At 44.5% G+C, this 23,064-nt stretch overlaps 2 protein-coding genes across 2 annotated transcripts; both read left to right on the top strand.

The window, feature by feature from the left end:
* Window positions 1-2,592, top strand: LOC308122556 (receptor-transporting protein 3-like). The gene is made up of 3 exons (XM_080484417.1): window positions 1-221; window positions 1,345-1,516; window positions 1,869-2,592. The coding sequence occupies exons 1-3, from the start codon at window positions 206-208 to the stop codon at window positions 2,206-2,208; spliced, it is 528 nt and encodes a 175-aa protein (XP_080340543.1). The 5' UTR covers window positions 1-205; the 3' UTR covers window positions 2,209-2,592.
* Window positions 2,593-4,788: 2,196 nt separating this feature from the next.
* LOC308122555 (ankyrin repeat and IBR domain-containing protein 1-like) lies at window positions 4,789-22,805 on the top strand. Its single transcript, XM_080484416.1, has 21 exons — window positions 4,789-4,972; window positions 7,909-8,270; window positions 11,307-11,478; window positions 11,602-11,733; window positions 12,002-12,193; window positions 14,264-14,381; window positions 14,512-14,732; window positions 14,855-14,943; window positions 15,044-15,188; window positions 15,413-15,573; window positions 15,915-16,003; window positions 16,238-16,368; window positions 16,460-16,594; window positions 16,751-16,837; window positions 16,938-17,004; window positions 17,347-17,492; window positions 17,655-17,833; window positions 18,040-18,091; window positions 18,267-18,323; window positions 18,481-18,604; window positions 18,897-22,805. Exons 2-21 carry the CDS (start codon window positions 8,083-8,085, stop codon window positions 20,351-20,353), a joined length of 3,942 nt encoding a protein of 1,313 aa, XP_080340542.1. The 5' UTR covers window positions 4,789-4,972; window positions 7,909-8,082; the 3' UTR covers window positions 20,354-22,805.
* The last annotated feature ends 259 nt before the right edge of the window (window positions 22,806-23,064 follow it).

Here is a 23,064-nt window from a genome sequence, read left to right as displayed (position 1 = left end):
ATGCTTTAATTGCGCAGTTGCACCAGCCTTGCGTCAGTGTTGACAGGCCGGTTGAGGAGGAAAACGAAAACTACGCTTAAGTTTCGTTTTCCAGATCTCCGGCTGATCAGCTGGTCGCTCGAGGATAAAAAGCGCAGCTGAGTCAGTCGGATCACGCAGTTTCGTGTCAACTCATCTGCTGCACGAGCTCACGCCACTCGGAACCATGAGCACATCTACAGGTAAATAAATACCACACAGTACTTGTGTTTTGCATGCTTTTTGTATCTTTCTATATAAAAGCCAAATGAGGTTTGTTTGTTTTCCTCATAGTTGCTGTTGTTTACAGCATTTATTGCACTGCCACGTTAAAATAATAATTTTTTTTTATTTCTTAAATAATTAATAACAGTGGGCTTTTACTACAACCACAACATGTTTTTATTTGAAGTTCTTACAATTCTATGTCGTATGTTATTTCATCTCCGTATTTTACTTCCTGAGGCTTCTAAACCTTCTACCAAATTCACATTTGGCGTCATCTTGACTGAACAACCTAAAGAACACTTCTTTAGACAGGAAGAAAACAAACAAACTAATGAATATGAATCCAAACAGGAGATTGGAACTTGCATAAAGTTGGCACAGTCTAGATGAGAGGTCTTTTTTCTTTGCTCAATAGCTCCTCCCAGCTATATTGAGAAATGCAGTCGGACAAGACAAAGAGGAGTCACGAGAAAAGATATTTCGAGTTCCTGGTATGAAGGCTAGATCAGTAAACATACTGACCAGTCAATAGCATTGCGCAGTTAAGCTATAGAACCAAATGACCATGTAAATATTGTATTTTGGAAAAAAAACACACAAAAAAACAAACAATTGCTGTTGTTTTTTTTAACTACTAAAACAGTGGGTCTCACATAGTTAAGGATTTGTGCCTATAAAGTTCAAACTTCCTGATTGTCACACTTTTGCTATCTTAAGGATTTGTGAAAGTGGCATTTTATCTTTCCTGGATATATTGTTTGCCCTCCTCTATACACATATAAACATGTTATAATGATATGGTACAATAGTGCAGCAAGATACAACCTGATTCAAATCTTTTGTGCCTTAAGATTTATCATATAGACTCAAATCATATTTTATTAGTTGGATTTTAGGTTTGCAAACTCTTACGTCAGGTCGCTGTTTTCTACTTACTTTCTTTCTTTTTTTCTTTTTTCTTTTTTTTACCAGTAGCACTCTTAATGGTAAATGGTTATAAAGAAATTGGCTGATTAAGCACCTTGTATTTGTCTAAAATTGTGACCGACTGAATATTTCCACTCAAATTATTATGTATCTCCCCCTTGGTCAACACAGTTTGGACTCCTTCCCTGTGGGTGGAAACCTTTAACGACCTTGTGAACGAAGACGATGAGCTGGACTATGGAGACGAGTGGAATCTCAACTTCAGCTACAGCCAGACAGACACAGTCACCAATCAGGAGAGGAAGAGAGGCTGGAAGGTCTACAGTCCCTGCACCTTTGGAAAGTACGTGTTGTTTTGTGTTGTCACAATATCCTGCAGCTAAATGAGCCAATGTTACTAGGTGACCGTGCAATTCATATGACATGTGATTGGAATCAAGTTACCTACAGTCATGCAACAATGGCATTGGATTGAAAATACTGCTTCCACCGAGAAGCGTAAATACAAAAGTTGCCAAAGCAGCGGCTGCTTGTTGTGTAAGAGACGTCAAAGTCATTTAACCAACAACAATGTGTGACACTTTACAACAAATTGCATTTGCAAGTCATCCTTTTCCGAGTATTCGCAGGTTACGGGAAGGACGACTGACCTGAAAATGGAAGTGTCTTACTCGTCATCTCTCTCATTCTCTCAGGTTTCAGTGTGGAAACTGTCAGAAGACCTGGTCTTCGGCTCGTGTGGTCATACTGTTCCGTTACCGGCTGCAAAGCAACAGGGGGACGGTGATCATGCGGCCTTTTGGCCAGTCCTGTCGTCGGTGCCAGGATGGCCAGTTTGACCGGCCGGGCTTTTCCGAGGACATTGTGGAAGCAACTTTGCTCAAGCTGTGTTCCAAAATCCGCAAGAATTGCTACAATGATGAAGATGAAGATGACGATGACTCACCAAACTGTGCCCCTGACGTGAAGACCAAACCTCACGTGAAAGAGCTGTGTGAAGGATGCCAAATGGGCATTTGCTGTCAGGATGACTAGGGGTGTCCGTGCGGATGGACACAGCGTGGCCATTTTCTTAGGCCGTGGTTGGAGGATTCCTCTGTTTGATCACAGCGGTTTCCTGAGGCTTCATGTTAATGTGGGGACCAACACAGAGGTCCCATTAAGGGAAACCATTACAATTCTAGGTCACCACAAGGTTAGGAATAGTTGAGTTTTGATCAAAAAAGAAACGATTGTTCCCAAAACACATATTTCCATGCTGCCATGCCTCTGTTGTCCCATTGTGTGTCTGCCTCCATGTTGTGCACAGGTTCCTGATGGGGTAACCTGGACATTCCTGTTCTGCATATTTTCTTTAATATTGTAAAATATATATATTTGTATTGCATTTCATGATTCCGAATAAAGTTTTAACTTTGACCAAGTTTATTTTGGAGATTATTATTATTTATTAGATTTATGTTTGAGAGAGAGGCAGGCAATCAATTGAGTGAAAAAATAAATTTATTCACATATTATACATTGACTTATCAATACCTTTTATTTATTCTTTAGATTTTTTTTGACATTTGTATGAAACTCGTACTTGATTATTTGTCAAAAATAATTTCACAGCATGAAAAAAAACACCCCCCCCCGGACTAAACCTATTATTCAACTTTTCAACTTTTTCATTTCATTGCAATTTAATTCATATATACCATCAATAACAACATAGTCTTCTCAAAGCTCGTTCACAGAGAAGGACTCAGGTGACAGTGAGACAAAAAAATTATAATTGTGAAATGTTACCGTATGTAGAGTGAGAAGGTAAATAAGCTCAGTACAGTAAAGATCTCCCAGCACTGTAGATTGGTCTGAATCAGCATAAACTGTAAGCTTCCTGAAACAGGAAAGTTTAAAGCTTAACCTTGAAAGTAGAGACTGTGTCAGCCTCCCTAACTGAAACTAGGAGCTGGTTCCACATGAGAGGAGCCTGACAGCTGAAAGCTCTGCCTCCTTCTCTACTTTTAGAAAACCTGGACAGAATAAACCAGCATTCTGAAGTGTTCTGCTGAGGTAATATAGAATGAACAACTCTTTGAGACAAGTTGGAGTCTGGTTGTTAAGAGCTTTAGAGACTAATAGAAAGATTTGAAATTCTATGGTGACAGAAAGCGTGCAGAACTGTTTAATGTGGGAGTCCTTGTCAAAAATAAATTCCCTTAAAATAATATCATAACAACTCGTTCGTGCGCCTGATCTATGTTTTTAACCTGAACATATTTTCTCAAAAATGTCAACATTTAAAAGTGTAAAGTCATTGCGTATTGTAGAAGCTCTTACAGACACCCAATAAGAAATGTATCCCATTTAGAGACGTGCATTTAATCACTGACGCTTTTCAAGAGCTTTTATTACATATATATCGCATCTGTGGATTTATAGGCCACTGACTTTAAAAACTTGTACTAAAATATCTATCTTACATTTTTGTTCCATGCCTTATGGCAGATTGTCATTATATTGTGTCCATGCATGAGGAGATTGTTGTGTAGGTATTTGGGAGTATGATGAGGAAGATGAACATTATCTTTATACATTATATTTTTCTCTGTACAATCTCTGTTGTTTTGACCATATTTGACAATTAATAAAAAAAAAAGTTGAAAAATGCTTCAATAACACTCCTTCAATGTTCAAAGAAATCATTGTGTCTCTCATAATGAGTGACATGAAAAGCCAGTTGACAGACACGCTCACTGGAGCAAAAAGAACAAGGAGATCAGCAGCTGACCTTTGACAGAATTTTCCCATAATTCAATATGATGGCTTGGATATTTATTCAAATGGTGAAAGTACTCGGTGGTGCCTCGTGATTTCCGCAACGGAGTGTATTACATGAAGTCAATTTTAAGTATGAGCAAAGTTAATAATGAAAAAAAAATAAATCACCATTCGCATCCGACTACTGAGTCGGAGCAGTCGACCAATCAGAGCGGAGCTTTCAGTGTGACAGGTGGCTGTGCGCATGCGTGGTGCGCCGCTCTCCCTGGCAGAAACAACAACACGGCGCCGCGGAGCAGCAGCAGCAGCAGCAATAGCAGTCTGACTCTCCCTCAGCTGTCAGCAGCATCATCACCCCGCCGGGTCCCGTGGCACACAAGGAGGATGGTCCAGCGGAGCGGCAGCCGGAGATGCCCGTGACAGTCACACGATAATGCCCCTCGATGCGCGCGAGTTGGCCAGCGTACGACCAAGTGAGACGCCCGTGTAAGTAGAGCGGCGGCGGGTTGGACGGAGTCCGGGAGTTGAAGCTAGCGGCTCGCTAACGTTAACCCGAGACAGCCGGAGACGGCTGGCTAGCTTCGGTAACGGCAGCGGCGGCAGGCTGCTTTGGGGTGGTAACGTTTTTTTTTTTTTTTCCCTCTTGTTCTTTTCTTCTCCCGTCGGCGGCGCAGTCGGCACCGACGTTAAGACCCGGGAGGTGGTAACGGCATTTTTTTTTTGTTTTTTTTTTAACGGCAGCCTCCCTCCGCCTCGCAGCCCGCTTCTCGGTCGGGGCAGTAATTCACACGGACCGTGTCAGTGTACTGGAACAAAGGAGCTGTAACCGAGGGGCCGCATGGACACAAAACACGCAGGCAGAAGTCGCTGGCTGTTTGTTTCTGTGCTCCATTTCATGCTGACACACATCACGGGGAACCACACGAGGTCTGACCTGGATATCTCGCTGATACACGGTGACCGAGCTAATTTCGGTGAACGTGCTGTGGAAGCGAGAGTCGCTGCTTGTCAGCGCCTGGAGCAGTGGACTCATGTAAGTTTCATGTTTTGTTCTTGACCAGAAGACTTTGGTCCTGCTGCAGTTTTGTACAGGAGCCACAGTCTCGACGGAGGTCTTCCCGTCAGCTGACGGCAAGTTTTGATAAGTGCAGCCTCTCTCCACTGCGAGTTTTTCCTGTTTTGACAACATGTTTACACTAACAGCGTCCTCACTGAAGATTTCCCCTTTAGGTGCTGCCAGCTTCAACCCATTTTGTACTTTTACTCAAGTCTACAAGCACCCTGATGTCGCTGAGGTGTGACAGTCCATTATTTAGGTTGTCAAACATAACTTTAAATGGTAGTGCGTAGACTGGCAACACTGCAAGATAAGCCAGATTTTTTTGTTTTGTTTTGTTTTCTTACTGTGAGAATGCATGATCTCTCTGTGCCTGAGGGTTTGTTTTTTTTGTCCTACTTGACCTACTTGTTTGATCAATAGCTTACTCTAAAGTTCCCAAAGGTGAAATTGTCTTTGGGTGATAAAGTTTTTAAATTAAATCACGCTCTGTGATAGACTGACAGCTGCTTTTTACTGTGTGCAGGAGGAGATGGTCTCCAGCCCCTGAGGCAACATGTGTAGAGAACATTTATGGACCTGATAGATGGATCCAGGGGTGGATGTGTCAATATTGCTTTGCGTGCCATTGTGAAAGTAGAAGGTAGTCGTAAGTGCTTGGTTCTAGCATTCTTTGTCTTTAAATCAATAACCAGGTTCAACAGTATCACTTAACACATACCAAGACATGTGTAAAGTTGTCACAAGTAGCACAAATGTGCCCAATGTGTTCATCTGTGAGGTAAAGTTGTCAAGAAAACACTGCACAATGCAGTGTTATTTCCTCTTTCAGTCTTATTAATGATTTTGAGCTATTCAGTGACTTTAGCAGCCTTTTTTACACACTTATTGAGACACTGGCACGTCATCAATATCAGGAAATATGTAATTAGCCTGTATTGAACTGTTTTATGTACAGGCTATAAAAAAGTATCATGGTGTGTTTTTTTTGTTTTTTTTACTAGTTTAGGAGATGTTTGGGTGTTTTTCTAAAAACAATTATATGTCAATCATTTAATTGTTATTCAAACAAAAACTATTCCACCATACATCATAATATTGTGTGTTAAACAAGTTTTTCTTGTTGTGCAAGTGCGCGTGCTGTATTTGAGAAGCAACAGTGTCTTGAGTTCCTGGCAGCAGGAATCATCAGACAAGATTCATGTGTTTGGGATTATTGAGCTCATGAGTCATTAACTCACAATTATCACATTGCCTGAAATGGAGAGGGGCCATATGGTATGTGCCCTGAGCTACGAGTGTAACCTAATCGAGTTGATTTCCAAACACAATTCATGAACGTCCCAGCATTCCTGGCTGGATTGTGAGACTTAACAGGATGAGCGTCCGGTTAACAAGCGGTGAAATACTTCCTATGCCTCAATTCCGCCTGGCCGCTGAATGACGAGTACGCTCTGGGATTTTGTAATCGTGGATAATTGCAGTGTCACTGCAGAGTGCAAACAAGAGGATTTGTGATCCCTGGGATTCCACCGTTCCTTCATGTTTGGACTCCCTGTCCATATTTAGTATAGAAGAGACAGAGATATACAGAGGAGTGAAGTGAACTGGAAGTAAACCAGTGTGCACAAAACAGAGCCAAGCAGACAGACTGACCTATTAACTATAGTACCCCTCCACATACACACACACACACAAAACCATCTCCACTTTGCCTCCAGATATATACAAACGTACTCGCTCACCATCCGGGCTTCTGCATGCCTGGCAAGAGCACGGCTTGCAAGTTGTGGGCTATTGTTTGTCGGTGGTCGCAGCTTTGTGTGCAGCCCTTATGGCTCAGTCTGTCAGTGGGTATTTTCCCTGTCTGTGTCGCTGTCTGTCACCTCATAGAAAAAGGAGGCAGAAGAGGGGAGGCCGCCAGCAGCGTTATTCAAATGTTCCGGAGCCCGGCCAGCCAGCGGCCAACTGTAGCCGGGCTAAAAGAGGCCCTTTGTGAGGGCCAGACAGATGGCCATAGAATGAAGACTGTAATGATACCCTCACCAGCCCAATACACAGACACATGCGCTCATTACACACTCCACTCATTATAGGATGAAATAGTGTGTGCGTTAAAGACAGACCAAACTATATCTGTGTTTGTGAGCAATAAGACTGAGCGGGGAGGGAGAGATTGGGAAGACGAGAAAGGAAATGAGGCAGAAAGCATTGATAAAGATAGTGATTATGTACAATATGTGACAAGAAACACTGTGTTTGTTTCCTATATTTGTGCCTTTCCACCACACGTTATTACTTTTTCTACTTTTGCTTTGCTTGAAATGTTATTATTGGTGGTGTTAGAAATGCTTCTTCTGCCAGTAAAAACAACTTCAATTGTAAAGGATAGTAAGATCATGATTTTGATAAGTTGGGAATCTGTTTTTGCCCAGAGAACCAACTTTGCTGCAGCAGCCACAGCTGTGATTCTTTAGCTTAGCGCCTTAAAGGAAAAACAGTTTTTTACCAGAATTAATGGCGCACACTCTTCAGACTCATAGTAGCTAGAAAGGCCTATAAGTGGCGTAATACATGCAAATTCTTCACAAGCTCAACCAAACTGAGCTCACGGTGGCCGGCTGTGGACATATTGACTGTGCCTTTCAACAACTGACAATCAAATCAATTGTTTGGTTATCATTAACCTTCCTCATTTGTCCGCCCTCTTTATACTTATCTTTGTTTTGAGCAGCTCTGTTTTCTATTTCCGGTAAGATAACATCCTCACAGCAGCACATCAGCTGATCGATGGATGGAGCCATTGATAGAGTCTCTGCCCCACAGTCTTTCTACATACTTCTTTCCTTCTCCTGGTTTCTGTCTTGCTATTTTTCCTTCAACCTGTTTTTCTCTCTTTCTGCTCTTTACAGGGCAGGAAAACACTGAAACATGTTGGTGTAAGTTGTGACCAGTGGTGAACGGGGGAGGAGGACGAGGAGGAGGAGGAGGAAGAGGAGGAAGCGAGACGTGTAGGCAGGCAGGCAGGCAGGCAGACAGGAGTCTGTCTCAGCACCCTTCAGGTGGCCCATTACTAACCCGCCGCGATGGGAAACACGGCCACCAAGTTCCGCAAGGCCCTGGTGAGCGGTGACGAGGCCCTGGCTTGGCAGCTGTATGAGGGAAACCCTCAGTTCAGGGACGGCCTGGATCCCAACGCTTCATATGGAGAGCAGTACCAGCACAACACACCCCTGCACTATGTCTGTCGCTACGCCATGACACGTCTGCTCAGGTAAACCTCCTGTTGTACAGTTTGACAACTTTTCAAAATCTGCTGTATATAGTATTGAAATGTTTTCCAGTTACATTTTAAAGGCATATATGGAAGCACAGTGAAACTAAAAACGTTTGCACAAGGAGTTCAGGTAGCTTGATGTGCACCTGTTCAACATCATTAATTTCAAAGTTGAGTAAAGATGCTGTTAATAGCACGTTTGTTTGACGCAGAATTGCAGTGCAAAGAGATAAAAGGGAAAGATTTCCAAACAGCACATGTTTAAAAAGCAGCTGACACCATCAGTCTCAGCCACTGAAGGTGATAACGTCTTTGAGTAAGCAAGCGATAAAAGTTGCGTCAATTGTTTGCCAAAGATATTGAATTTCTGTGTCTGTTTCCACAATAAAAGGACTTTGATACACAGTCCAGTGAGCCAGCTTGGTGCTGATCTGTAAAATGATCCGTGACGTTTGTGATTTGTTACACCGCAGACATCCTGGCTTATTATGCAAATGATGTTACAAGGGTTGAGAATCGGCCGTCACCTATGAGGAGCCGTGGAAATGAAATGCAATTAAACCTTTGACAACAGTGATTTCGTAGGATTTGAAACTGCAAGCCAAAAGTGACCAATAACATGGAGCCCAAAGGGAGAATGTCCCCGGTTTGAGTTGCAAGTCTGCATCATGTTTTCCTCCCGCTGTCCAGTCATTTCAGGCCGATCGGTGCCTCTAAATTGCTGGATGGTGCAAATGTGATTATCGAGCTCTCTGTGATTTACAACATGCCCACAACCTTGAAACAGGTGCGCTGAGACAGACAAGCAGACGCACAGGGACACATGCTTTGGGCTGTAATGAAGGAAAGCTACAAAGACGAGTGACTTTAGTCCCTCAGAACTGTGAAGAAAGGGGTCAAAGCATAAAACATATGCTGAGCCAGACACCACTATGTCTGTTTTTTTTTTTTTTTTTTTAAACCCTCCTGCAGAGATAATCAGGCTACTGGTCATGATGACCAAGATAGCTGATTCCGTGACTCAATAGCTGTCCTCATCTCCTCCTCCTCACACTCTTCCTCTCTCTTACCCTTTCTTTCCATGATTACAGGGGGGGGGGGGGGGTGGAAGGTGGGGTCAGAGGAAGCTGTTTGAAAAGGCCAGTCAATTATCTGTGCATCTGCATGTGTGCACACGGGCATGTGTATTTCAAGAAGGGAAAACTGTGACTCCACCACTGCTTAATGTGTCTGAGTCTGAGAATATAACACAGTGAATCAATCGGTGTGCTATTTGTGTTCATTCCTGCTAACCTATAATGGGCCATCGAGGCGTGCTGAACGCAGCGCTCTGCCGCTGATAACTATCAGAGGAAATGCTTCTTTGTTCCAGCAGTTTTGTCGGACAGAAGCGAGCAGAGAGACGGCCGAGAAGTCTCAGACAAAATAGAGACTCTGAGAGGACAGGCGTGGGATGGTGCATGCAGAGTCTGCTTCAGATTATTTTTAACATGGAATCTAATATGTGTGTATTTGTTCTCCTCCAGTCGTTTCTGTTGGTCGGATGGGCTGGTGAAACTTTAAGATCACAAGGAGAATCCATTAGAGAAAAAAAAATGGGCGTAGTAGTCCAGGAAGTGGAACCTTTCCTCCACAGTAACTTTGCAGATTGTCTTAGAGATATGTACACAACAGCTCTGACTGGGTTACTTATCAGGAACAATTTATTTTCTCTGGTTTAAAAAAGTAATTGAAGGAACATTTCTTTTTGCCCCCCCCCCCCCCCCCCCCCCCCCCCATCCCCCTCCAAGAACTTGTCAAGCTCTTCCTTCTTGTTTTCTTTTGGACTCTTGCTTGTCTTCAAGCTAATTTCCTTCTGGGTCACATATAACATGCTAATTGAGAATTTCAGTGTCAACAGTCCAGTTTTAACTCTCCCCCGAGGTTTTCTGCACTGCTTTGGTGCTCCACCGCAAGCAGCTAAACATGTGACCACCCCCACCCCGTTGTTTCTCATAGACTGATATTAGGGCCATTCATCCTGAACATGGGCCTTTGTGCGTGCATATGTGTGTAAGGGTGGGGGCACAGGGTTGGAGTTGAGAGGGAATAATTAGTGATTATTGCTGTGCGGGTGAATTGGCAGTGCACTGTCATTAGAGGGGAGCTGCAGGGACTCGTAGCTGACAGGATAAGAGGGTCAAAAGTGGGATAATAGGCTGAAAGGCTGTACACTAAGGAAACATTCAGACTGATTCAATGGTGGCTACTGCTGAATCCAGAGAGGATGAGGTTTTACATAATATTTCAACCACTGTGCTAACCATTGGAAATCCTCTCACATCCTATTATTTTCTTCTATTATTGAATTTGCATTAGAGAAAATGTAATTTCAAACGCAACTCTCCTGGCCTTGTAGTGCTGAACCAAAAGAAGCAGGGTTTTCTTTCTGAGTCATATTTATCATACAGCTGCTGTAGGAGTGTGTGCAGGGAAAAAAGAAGCAGTGGTGGTTTTTGAAGAAATGGTAATGTACAAAGACACTTGAAAAGGCAGGCAAGCGCAGCTTGTGGTGCTAAATGAATGAGTGCAATGGTAATCAGTAAATGGAGGATTTGACTGACAAACGGCAGAGTAAAAACTATTTACTAAACAGGACTGCCACCACAGCCGGGCACTAAGAGCAACTGGTACATCCATCAGTCACTGTGTGTATGTGTGTACACACACACCTGTCAGCCAGCATGTCCATTATCTCCGAGATGTTAAACAGGAATAGTCAATATTCTGCCATCTTGCTTCGAGTTCCTCTCTTACCAAGCGCTGCCTATTTATGTCCATAACAGATTCTTCTGTCTTTTCAACACATCCTATTTACTTTCTTCTTCTTCCTCTGAGGTCTGCTTCACTTTTATCTGCACTTTCCCCTTCCAGATTTCTTTAAAGTCTTATTTCTGTAACTGTCAAACTTTTCTGCTTCTTATACTTAATGTCTAAACACCACTGAGATTTTCTTTTTATTTAATCTCGTCTTTCTCTCTTGCATTTATATAGGTCCTTCCTGTTCAGCAAAGAGGGAAACCCCAACAAGCGTAACGTGCACAACGAGACATGCCTCCATGTGCTCTGCCAAGGCCCCCAGATCCTGCTGCTGCCAGAGGGAGCGCTGTCCCCTCGACTGGCCCGCCCACAGAGGGACGAGCAGCGGCGGGCAGACTGCCTGCAGGTGCAAACACAGTGTTCACACTGGGGGAAAGAAAAGTGTATTTGAATGAAATGATTACATTCCACAAAACTGACATCCAAATCAATATGTGTGCTCATATTTGCATGCCCCCACCCCCATCAGATGATCCTGAGTTGGACCGGAGCCAGGCTGGAGGGAGGCCAGTACGAGAAGGCCAACGTTAACGCCACCGACAACCACCACAGCGCCTGCCTGCACTACGCTGCTGCTGCGGGCATGAAGAGCTGCGTAGAGGTGAGGCAGAGTCTGTATGACTTGTCTCTACTGTGTGGAATGGATTGGTCAAAGACGACATGTTTACAGCCAGTAAAATGTTCACACAGCTTTACAGGAACACCTGCTTTGCATCAGGTCAAGGGAGCATACCTAAACTTGTACTATATATTCAATCTGCCACACTTTTTCCTCTCCCTCCTCCATTTGCCTTCAGTTTCTTTTGTCTGTTCTTCTATGCTTCCCCCCCTGTTCATATTGTTGTGTTTTCTGTCCTCCCTTCGTCTAGCTGCTGATCCAGAGCGAGGCGGACCTCTTTGTGGAGGACGAGGACAAGTTGACACCATGCGACCACGCCGAGAGGCACCACCACACCGAGCTGGCCCTCAGCCTGGAGTCACAGATGGTTTTCTCCTCCTTCTCATCTCAGCAGTCCAACTCAGACACACATGGGGAAACCAACCTGCTGCAATACAAAGAGGTGTGAGCACAGTTACCATGTCTGTGGGGGTTCGGGGCAGTGGGGTCCTGTTGGCTTGAGTTATTTTTCAGCTTTGTAGTCGCTGTTCTGTCTTCAAACCTTCCACTCCAAACCACCACCACATCAAATAAATGAATCCTGGTCAATCAGTTTGCAGGATACAGCCTTTTTCAGTTCAACTTGGAATTGTTTGTTTTTTGGACTTTTTTTGGGTTGTTAACGTCAAGTGGATTAGAGCAGCAACAAATTATTTTAAAATTAGCAAATTTTCATAATTATTTATTCATAATATTGAATACATTTTCTGCTGCACCAAAACTCCCCGATAAATCGTGATCCATTGTTGAATAACCTTAAGTGTAAGGGTTCACGTCTCTTTGTTTGTTGTGGTCTGAGCGAAACAAAAAGCTAACCTAGATATTTGTTGTTTCTCTGAAGATGCCGTGCAGTGAGTCTGAAGCAGGTTGTTCCAGGGCAATGTTCTCGTTAAGAGGATTTTTTTTTAGTAACTCCATCTGCTGGAAGACAAATTTGTTTACCTTTTCAGCCAGTACACCATTCCTCTCTTGGGAAGGTTTTCTTGTGATAACAAAGAAATTCTATCTTACAATTGATGTCTCCTTTAAGGTGGACTTCATACTGATTTTTCTTTAATCACTCCCACTGATACTTTGAAGTCTCTGCTTTTGTCAATGTGCTCTCTACCTTTTCTATTAACTCTTCTGATAATTGGCTCAAATATTTAGAAACACTGATTTAGAAATCTGTATTTGTCACTCCCCCTTATGGAAACAGCCAAATTCTTTCACTTGTTGTTTAATTTCAATAGGTGTTTGGTTTGATTTGGATTAGGAAAAAAAAAATCCATTTTGGTCAAACTATATTCTTTTTTGATTTACTCAAACCTGAATTCATTATACCCAGAGTAATTTTTAATTTTGAAACAAAGCCCTGCTTAATTTGACATCTACATTTGTTCTCTTCAAACCTAGTTTTGGTAAACTCGGATTAGAGCTAATCTTGGATAAAAATAATCAATCCAGCCTTATAAGATGTTAATCCGCTTAACTTCTCATGGACAAGTGATGTGCGAAAATCTGATAAAGTCACACTGTTGTCCACAACCATTTCAAGTCATGGAAGAAAGTTAGATGGTAATGCTTTCACAAGACGCCCATAAATTCAGTTTTTATGACGGCGCAAGATCACGAGGTCAGGCTGCGAGCTGCCCGTACACCGAGGGCTTTATGATAACAAACGGATCAACTGCACTGCACAGTAATTTGAAATTCTCTCACTCATGTTGACCAATAAAGGATTTAGGTTTGCTGAGTTCAGCCAACCACTAATGTTTAGGTGTTTACTGACGTGCTCTCTTAAGTAGCAGCTATTTGAAGACATATAATCTACCATATGTGTCCTATTGTCTTTGAGCAAACTGCGACGACGCGGAGTTTAACCGGCCCACAAAGTGACTGCCATATATTTTATGTGAATATTGAACTTGCAGTACAAACGATGGAGCACTACGACTGGCTTTCAGATGTTTCATCGTCTCATCAAAGTTGCTTCTGTGTCTTCAGGATCACACTGTACTGTGGTGCCTTAAAGTATAGTTGTGTGTGTGTGTGTGTGTGTGCGTGTGTGTGTGTGCGTGCGTGCGTGCGTGCGTGCGTGTGTGTGTGTACAAAGATGCACACACCTCACATCAAGTTAAACAGAGGACACAGACCAGCCGTGTATCAGCAGCTGCTGCCAGCTGATAGCAGTTTGATCTTTCTTCCCGCAGCCAAATCCATGCTAATGCATAATCTCTCGTTCCCACCACAACCCCCCGCAATCACTGCCCCACATCCAAGTTCTTTTCATTTTTGTCACATTATCCATTTAACTTCCTCAATTGCATTTCTATCTCTTTCTTCTTGTTTTTGCTTAATGCGGCCTTCGTTTTTCCTCCCGTTTCATTAATGTCATGTTTTCATTTTCAATCTGACCACGCCCCCCCCTTGTCCTTCTCGCTTTTCAAATGTATTATTTCTTCCTAACGTTGCTCTTCCTCTATCTTTTCAGCCTTATGAAGGTTTGAAGCTTCAGGATCTGCGTCGGCTGAAGGACATGCTGATTGTAGAGACGGCAGACATGCTGCAAGCTCCTCTCTTCACTGCTGAGGCCCTGCTGCGAGCACACGGTGCGTGTTTGTCTGTTAGAGAAAGCCGGCTTTTGTTGATGACCTTTACCAAAAATTACAGCACCATGGCTCCAGTATTTTTAGGGAAATTAGATTTAATTAGAATCATTGTTCAACTTGCCTCTTACAGACTGGGACAGGGAAAAGCTCCTAGAAGCCTGGATGTCAGATGCTGAAGGCTGCTGCCAACGCTCTGGTGTCACCATGCCCACTCCGCCGCCTAGTGGCTACAATGCCTGGGACACGCTGCCCTCCCCCCGGACTCCCAGAACCCCACGCTCGCCCCTGACACTCACCCTCACTTCCCCTACCGACAGCTGCCTCACACCGGGAGAGGAGGGCCTGGCTACGGTGAGCCGTGGTGGATGGAGTGCAACTTGTTGCTGTTATTTTGCCTCCATTAAAAAGAACATGACAGTTTTACTGGTATTGTGCTGTGGACATTGTTGGTTTACGTCTGTTGTCTCTTGCAGTGTGGAATCTGTCTCTGCTCTATCTCGGTTTTTGAAGACCCCGTGGACATGTCTTGTGGCCACGAGTTCTGCAGAGCCTGCTGGGAGGGGTGAGACTTTCACTTTGTGAGTGTGGATACTCCGATATGTGGTTGATGAGCAGATCCATTTCAGTTTCCCTGTTTGTGTGTGTGTGTGTGTTCTCCTTAGATTCCTAAATGTAAAGATTCAGGAGGGCGACGCTCACAACATCTTCTGTCCAGCGTACGAGTGCTACCAGCTGGTGCCCGTGCACGTGATCGAGAGTGTGGTTTCCAGAGAGATGGACCAGCGATATCTACAGTTTGATATTAAGGTAGACCCACATTTAGGTTTTATGCAAGTTGTAGTTTGCAGTTTTTCCTCTGAACATCATACTAAAAAGTTGCATTCTGTTTCTTTGTCTGTGCTCTTTGTTTTCCTCCGTGTCATATATTCTGTTGGGTTTTATTTTCCATTGTTTTTCTTTTGTTCTTGGTTGCCCCTCTTCTATTGACATGCTCAGTCTGCTCCCTGACATTTATGTGTGTCCTCTTCCAGGCATTTGTAGAGAACAATCCAGCAATCCGTTGGTGTCCTGCGGCGCGTTGCGAGCGGGCAGTGAGGCTCACTCGGCCGGGTCCCGGGGACAATGACCCGCACAGTTTCCCCCTGCTGCCGTCCCCAGCCGTCGACTGTGGCAAAGGCCACCTGTTCTGCTGGTACACTTTATCTGTTACCTTTTACATTTAAATAATGTTTTACTGATAGTGACATGTAGAGTAGCAAATATATCCCTACTCAAATATACCTATTGTACTCAAACACAGCTGGAGTTTTGCAGTGTCAATAAAAAAAAAAAAAAGGTTATCTTTCTTGTTTTCTGCAAAAACAACAGTATGATTTGTTTCTGAAGCTTTGTCATCAATGTGTCTGGACACTTTTTTATTTTCTACACTTTCTCCTTGTTTTTTATCAGGAAGAATGTCAGTTGTCCTCTTTTCGTGTCCTTGTGAGTATTTTACTATACCCAGTCCTCTTTTATCCTCCTCTCGGTCTGCAGGGAGTGCCTTGGCGAGGCCCATGAGCCGTGTGATTGTCAGATATGGAGGAACTGGCTCCAGAAAGTCACAGAGATGAAGCCTGAGGAGTGTAAGCCTGTCCTGTTGCGTTTGGATTTCTTGGGTTTTTCAGATGTGGGGATTATTTTAGCAGCACTTCAGTGAGCCGGCAGTTGATGGCAGCTGTCAGGACTTCCCACCAGGATATATCTAATATATATTTATAACCTTATGGACAGGTGTTTTGGGCATTGCTATTTACCAGATGCACGAAGGGTTGTTACTCATGTGTGCACTTGCCTCTGTCTGCGTGTTCTCTCCACAGTGGCAGGTGTGAGCGAGGCTTATGAAGATGCTGCTAACTGCTTATGGCTGCTGACCAACTCCAAACCATGTGCCAACTGCAAGTCTCCCATTCAAAAGAATGAGGGCTGCAACCACATGCAGTGTGCCAAGGTACTCGCATTCATCTCTGTGTGCTGTGTCATCTGGAATAAAAATATTGGACAAGGGCAGGATATTTGAAAACACCTCTCTCCCTCTGTAGTGCAAGTATGACTTCTGTTGGATCTGTCTGGAAGAGTGGAAGAAACACAGCTCGTCAACCGGAGGCTACTATCGGTGTACTCGCTACGAGGTCATCCAACAGCTCGAGGAGCAATCCAAAGAGATGACTGTAGAGGTAGAAAGTTGGACACAGAGTATTCAGTCAACTCATCACCTGAAATATTGTTTATCTGCATGGGTTACTCTGTCACATAAGACATTGATAGAGCATCCGGTGTACTCACACACACACACTGAATTATTTGTATGAAAGAGTTTGATTTTGTTACAGGCAGAAAAGAAGCACAAAAGTTTCCAGGAGTTGGATCGTTTCATGCACTATTACACTCGCTTCAAGAACCATGAACACAGTTACAAGGTAACACAGCCAACAATGACACATTTTTAGAAACCGCTAGACGAGTGTCCTGAATACGAGCCTGTCGCCTATTTGTGTGATGTCGTCCCTGTGTGCTTAGTTGGAGCAGAGACTGCTAAAAACGGCTAAAGAGAAGATGGAGCAGCTGTGCCGAGCTTTTATTTGCCGTGAGTTTCTCGCACAAGTAAAAAAAAAAAGAAGAAGAAATTTCATCGAAATGAAGCAATATGCTTCCCTGCTGCAAATTACTACTTAGTACTACTACTTAGAGCTACATGTCTTTTAAACATCAAACCTCAACTGTCGTTTGTTTTGGTCTCTATGATTGAATCCTGTCCACATCAGTGTTTAATTAGTTGAACATGTATACACTAAAGAAAATAAGAAACCTTTCCAGAAAATTAATAAAAACACAAAGAAGCTAAAAAAGATCAATTATATTGTCAATGTGTGTTTCCAAATGCCCAAAAAGTAAGAGGAGGAAGTATTGTTGACTGTCTTTGCTGCAGGTGAAGGAAGCCCACCAGACACACGATTCATTGAGGACGGTGTGTCTGAGCTGCTGAAGACGCGGCGCGTGCTGAAGTGCTCTTACCCATACGGCTTCTTTCTGCAGCAAGGCAGCACACAGAAAGAGATATTTGAGCTAATGCAGGTAAGCCGTTTCCTCTCTGCAACGTGTGCGAGTCTAACAGCAATAAAGCCCACTCCCCTTGCTTTTAATCTCGAGTTTGGGTCAAACCGTCATTGAAATCCCTACAGTGTCCTGTGATTCTGATCAGGCAGCCGTCATTATTTTGTCTTTGTGTCTTCTCAGACTGATCTGGAGATGGTGGTGGAGGATTTGGCCCAGAAGGTGAACAGGCCGTATCTGAGGACGCCGTGCCACAAGATCATCAGTGCAGCTCGCCTGGTGCAGCAGAAGAGGCAGGAGTTTCTGGCGTCAGTGGCCCGAGGCGTCGCTCCAAATGACTCACCTGAGCTTCCCCGCCGGAAGTAAATGCAAACCTACACACACACACACACACTTTGCAAAATAAGGTTTAATTCTGCTTTTCTTCACCAAGTTAACCTCTGTACAGATGCTTTGCTAGAAACCCTGAGAACAAACCACAAATGAGTTGTAAACTCTAATCTATCATTGAATATTTGGGTTTTTTAACCTATTTGACACTGTAATAAAATACTTTTGTTTATTTCAGTTATCCTGGAGGATCATGGGATTGGGAATACCTCGGCTTTGCATCCCCTGAGGTAAACTCATTTCATCACATCACGCAGTGAAACACTTACTCTGCTGAGCTTTTCTTTTTTTTTTTTTTGTGTGTAGTTGATGCTCCTTTTCTAAATCTGTGCTCACAGACCTACGTGTGTATGAGCTCGTATTAATGCATGAGCAGAAGCTGACAGTTTGCTTATGTGTGTTAAGATGGGAAGTCGTCACTCTGTGCTGGGAGCAGGAGAGCAAAGAGAAAGACAGTCGCAGGTAATGCACCGTCGTTTCTTGGCACACGACGCTCAAGCATGGGCTGACTTCTGATTCATTTGCCTGAGATTGTGAAGCTGCACGATTCAGTGGAGTTGCAAAAGAAAGCTGCTTGGCGTCTAGCCGGTCCTGACCTACCTCCAACGTCTTGTTGCAGGATTATGCTGACATCCAGTACCGGCGCAGACACCGGCCACGGCGCAGAGGAGACATGCTGAGTCTGCACAACCTCCGAAGCAGCAGCAACACGCCAGAAACCAGCAGGAGGAGTGACAACTCAGGTCTGGAAAACACTTCAACAACAGTCTTTTATTGTTCATCCATCCTGAAGCTTTATCTGTATATTGGTACATCCTGCTCTTATACTTGCACAAACTCTGTTTTCGTCTGCCTCTGATATTTCTATTCAATCATAAATTAGAGCGCAGTAGACGGCCAGCGAATGGCATTTTGACTTTACTGCTCCATCAGTCTAGTCCGGTCGAAGCCCACTGAGGCATTGATCACTGGGATCAATCTGTAATCAAGCCACACAAACCGCTCCTTGTTTTAATGTGACATTTTGTGTTTCAGAGGGCACCGAGCGGCCTGAAGGTCGCAGAAGAGCACTGGGCTCACTGGATGAAGATGATCCTAACATCCTTCTCGCCATCCAGCTGTCGCTTCAGGAGTCCCGCAGAGAACGAAGCCTGGAGGGAGGCCTGGAGCTGGACCGGGGGCCGGACAGACCGGACAGGAGGCCCGGCTCTGCAGGGGACCTGGTTGATGCTGCACTGCGCTCTCTGAGCACAGAGGGTCCGCCAGGAGCAAGAGGCTCATCTTTTCCTCCTTCCCTCTTAGATCCTCCTCGCCCTCCGAACAGGACAGACTCCACCTCGCAGCCATCCATATCTAACTCCCTCCCTCTGCCTCCCCCGCCTCCCTCCCTCAGTGCCGAGCTGCTGGAGCTGGGAGACAGCCTTATGAAACTGGGAAACATAACCACTCCTTATGACCTGGACACACACACCCAGGAGCAGCTGTGTTCACACCACACGTACAGCCACAGCAACCACGCCGCTCCTTTCACCACTGAACCTGCTTACAGCCATAGACCAGACCAGAGCTCGCTGACAGCGCCGTACATGCTTGATCATATTACCATCACGAACGCTGGTTATGACAGCAAAGAGCAGAGTTATTGCCACTCCGGTGCTTATTTAGCCGAGGCTGAACACAGTGCCTCCTGCACAGCCGAGCACACTCAACCTGCAGCTCACTCCACCTCGTACTCCCGGGAGCAGGCGGCCACGTACAGCAACTCCCCAAAAGCAGACACGTCCTACACCCCCTACCCAGAACACAGCAACTCGTACACTGCAGAGCGTCCCACCACCTACGCTCTTGAGCGCCCCCCGAAGGCAGACCTCCAGCTCCCCGCCCAATTGTGCCTCCCATCTCCAGAGCCGGAGCCCGAACTGCTGCTTTCACCGGTGATCCCCCCAGGGGGCCCGTTCACCCCCAGCGACCCTCAAAGTCTGGAGGCCTTGGACCCCACGGCCAGTGCTCAGCTGCTGGACAACATCATGGCCTGGTTCAACAACAACATCAACCCCCAGAACAACCCCCAGAGTCTGGCTCTCATCCCCTCGCCCCCCACCACCGAAACGGACTCCTCCCCCGACACACACACTGAAACCGAGAGCGAGAGCCAGGCCTCCCGGGAGGTGACCCCCGCCCCCGTCTGGCAGCCCCTGGAGGGCGAGCCCGAGGCGGACGGCCCCTCGCAGGGTCCCGCAGGGCCGGAGGCCATCAAGTCCTGTCGACCCTGCACCCTGGAGCTGGAAAGCAGAGACACTGGAGGAGACTGTGTGAACGCCGGGTGTGTGGCTGACCTGTCGCTGGACGAAGCACACACACACCCGAGCTCGCAACATGAAAACTGTCCCGCACACACTGCCTCGGCTGCAGAGACAGACTTGGACCTGGTCCTTCAGTTAGAGGAGGACCGGTCACCAGAGGAGTGGGAAGAGCAGGAACACCTGGTGTGACGGAGACGAGAGTTTAACAGTGAGAGTAGAAAGGGCAGGTGAGTGTTTACTGTGTGTATTATACTGTATTTAGAGAGTTCATACAGCTCTACGGACTTGGTCCATTCAAGATGATGTCATACACATTCAGAGGTTGTTTTTTTTTTATTTTTGGGTTGTTTTTTTAAAGTGCTTTCGGTCTGCTCTAAGAACGGACGGAACCAAGCGGGAGTTTGAAATGACGAATGGAAAGCTACTGATTACACGACACATGAAAAGCTTGACGGTTTTCTTTTCTCTACGTTATTTATTCCCCTGGAGCTTGTATTTGTCTTGTTAGTTTGTTCAGGGTGAAGTTTTGGTGCTTTTCATGCTGAAATCCAAACTTGCCTCATACAACAAGACTTGATTACCACACGGACCCAACCACAAGCCTGTCTGCGCCTCCAAGAGCCAAATCCGACGAGAACAGGGACCTTGGAGCCCGTCTTAGCGTGCTGTACAATCAGAGGGCCTAATTCACATTGTTTGGACCTTCATGCACACTGTGCCTGTTTTTGTTAGTGCCAACACACTACTGATATTTCCTCCGGGTAGGAAGCAAAGAGAGACGCGAACCCTGGCCTGCTGTAATGTACTTAAAGCGATCAGCGCGGGCCCTCAGCACATCAAGGTCAAAGGTCAGTCGCAGGTGCAGAACCACACCTTTAAAACCAGTTGAGGCAGAGTGTCCTGCTCAAAAGCAGCTCTTTACACCATGTGCTTGTTTTCAGGTGATTGAACCAGCGGCTTTCAGACACTCTCTCGCTATCAGAGACGAGCTTCTCGTCGTCGTGCTGTGATTTACTTTGGCTCTCGGTTCGATTCTGTCTGCAAAGCTCCTCACAGGAAACGCTCCGCTCTCAGTCTGGGAGAAATGTCTCACAGAATGCACAAAATATACACAGCTTCCGAGTGAGAGGATGCTTTGCACTGAGACTGATGATTCTCGCACGACGCTAAACAATCACCAAATCAAAAGAAATCTGCTAAATATGTGAAGTGCAAGATGTTAATGTCGTTGTATTTAAGGGTCGCTTCACAGAGGTGGATTAAGGGACTTATTTATGTCTTTATTGGAAACACGTTTCATGTTTTTAAACCACAGGGAGATATTGTAAACAGCTTCAAGTAGCAGACACTAGATATATTGTAATCTTTAAAATGAGGGGGGGAACACTTGCAAACGCGTATTAAACTGATTGTGTGTATTCAGTGAGGAGCGGTGAGACCTGAGTGTGTGCGAGCTGTTTGAGAGTTGCGCGCTGAATCTGAGCCAAAGCAAACATTTCTTTAAAATTGCTGTAAATTAAAATAAATTTAAACAAACCTATTCCACTACTGCTAGCTCCAACAGCGTGCCGTCATTGAAGGGACTCGAGTTGTGTTTGTAACCGTAATTTATCCTTTTTATTCATTTATTGCTTATTCTAGACGATTTTACTTCCAGTTGAGACCGGAGCTGTTGGGTCTGTGTGCCTTTTTGTTCATTTGCTGTTTATTGTTGGTATTTATTTGTGTCACTGCTTTTGAAACATGCTATAGCGAGACGACGGGGAACACAACACTCTGACACTGAATTTCATTTGTAGAATCCTTCAGCTGTACCTCACTTCATGTTCTCCCCCGAGAGGCAGTGCCCACGCTTCAGCCCCTTCACTCACTCAAACGGCTCTGAAGGAAATTATTCACTTTATCTGACTTAAGATTTCAAATGAGACCCTTCAAAATGTGACTTCTGGGTTGTTGTTCAGGCTCTTTTCTTCAAAACTTTATCGCCCGACTATAATGTTTACAAGGAAATCGAACACTGCCTGCTGTGATGAGAAGTGATTCAGTGCTTTGGGCCCTGAGATGATTAGAAATGGCGGGTTTTCATGGAAAAGCAACTTGTATAAGTTTAGAATATGTGAGAGATGGAGAAAAAAAAAAAAAAAAAAACACTCAAACAATGACGACACCTTTCCATCTGCGCATTGAACAAGCAACTGTGAATGTGCCGAGTCATAAGAATTTCAAGAAGCCAACTGACACTCGTAACATGAAATTGTTCCCTGAAGCTGATTCACAGGCCTGCACTGAATCGACGGTCTTTATTTTGCACAAGCGTGGTGTGGTTCATGTGTTGCACTGATCCAGTGCTGTGAGATATGAAGGACGGACACTTTGATTTCTTATTAAAAAATTTCTTTCTCTTTGTATTCTGTAAGATTGGATTAATGGTGTTGAATAATTTGCTTTTTTTATTACTTCAACATTTATTGTTTGTAATTTACTTCTCCCTCAAACGACAATTTCAGAATTTCATAAAAGGAGAACTTGCACTCTCATAGATTATACTTGATACATTCCCGGCTGGTCAAAAGAAAAGGTTTGATGTGTGGCCAAACTTATAAATGAAAGTGCAAAGTTTACTCTCAATAAAACAAACTGAAAGTGCGTCGCTGTGAGGTTTGTTTTTATTGCTGCGATTCCAAAACTTCTTTCAGGAAATGAGAAGACGGAGCAGCTGTTGCCTTCTTTGCCGGATCAATATCACTTGCAGAGCATCATGAACTGATGGATAATAAGGATTCACTGTCACCGCTGATGTACCGTCCAGTCTGTCGTTCATATGACACACAAACACTCTATCACCTCGATCAGAACAATCTCTAAATGCGTAAACGATCTCTAGACTGATTTAACAAAGC

Source organism: Lipophrys pholis, assembly GCF_963383615.2.
Source record: "Lipophrys pholis genome assembly, chromosome: 17".
Classification (NCBI taxonomy): Eukaryota; Metazoa; Chordata; class Actinopteri; order Blenniiformes; family Blenniidae; genus Lipophrys; species Lipophrys pholis.
Note: the sequence above shows the minus strand (reverse complement) of the source record. Positions and strands in the feature narration are given on the sequence as shown.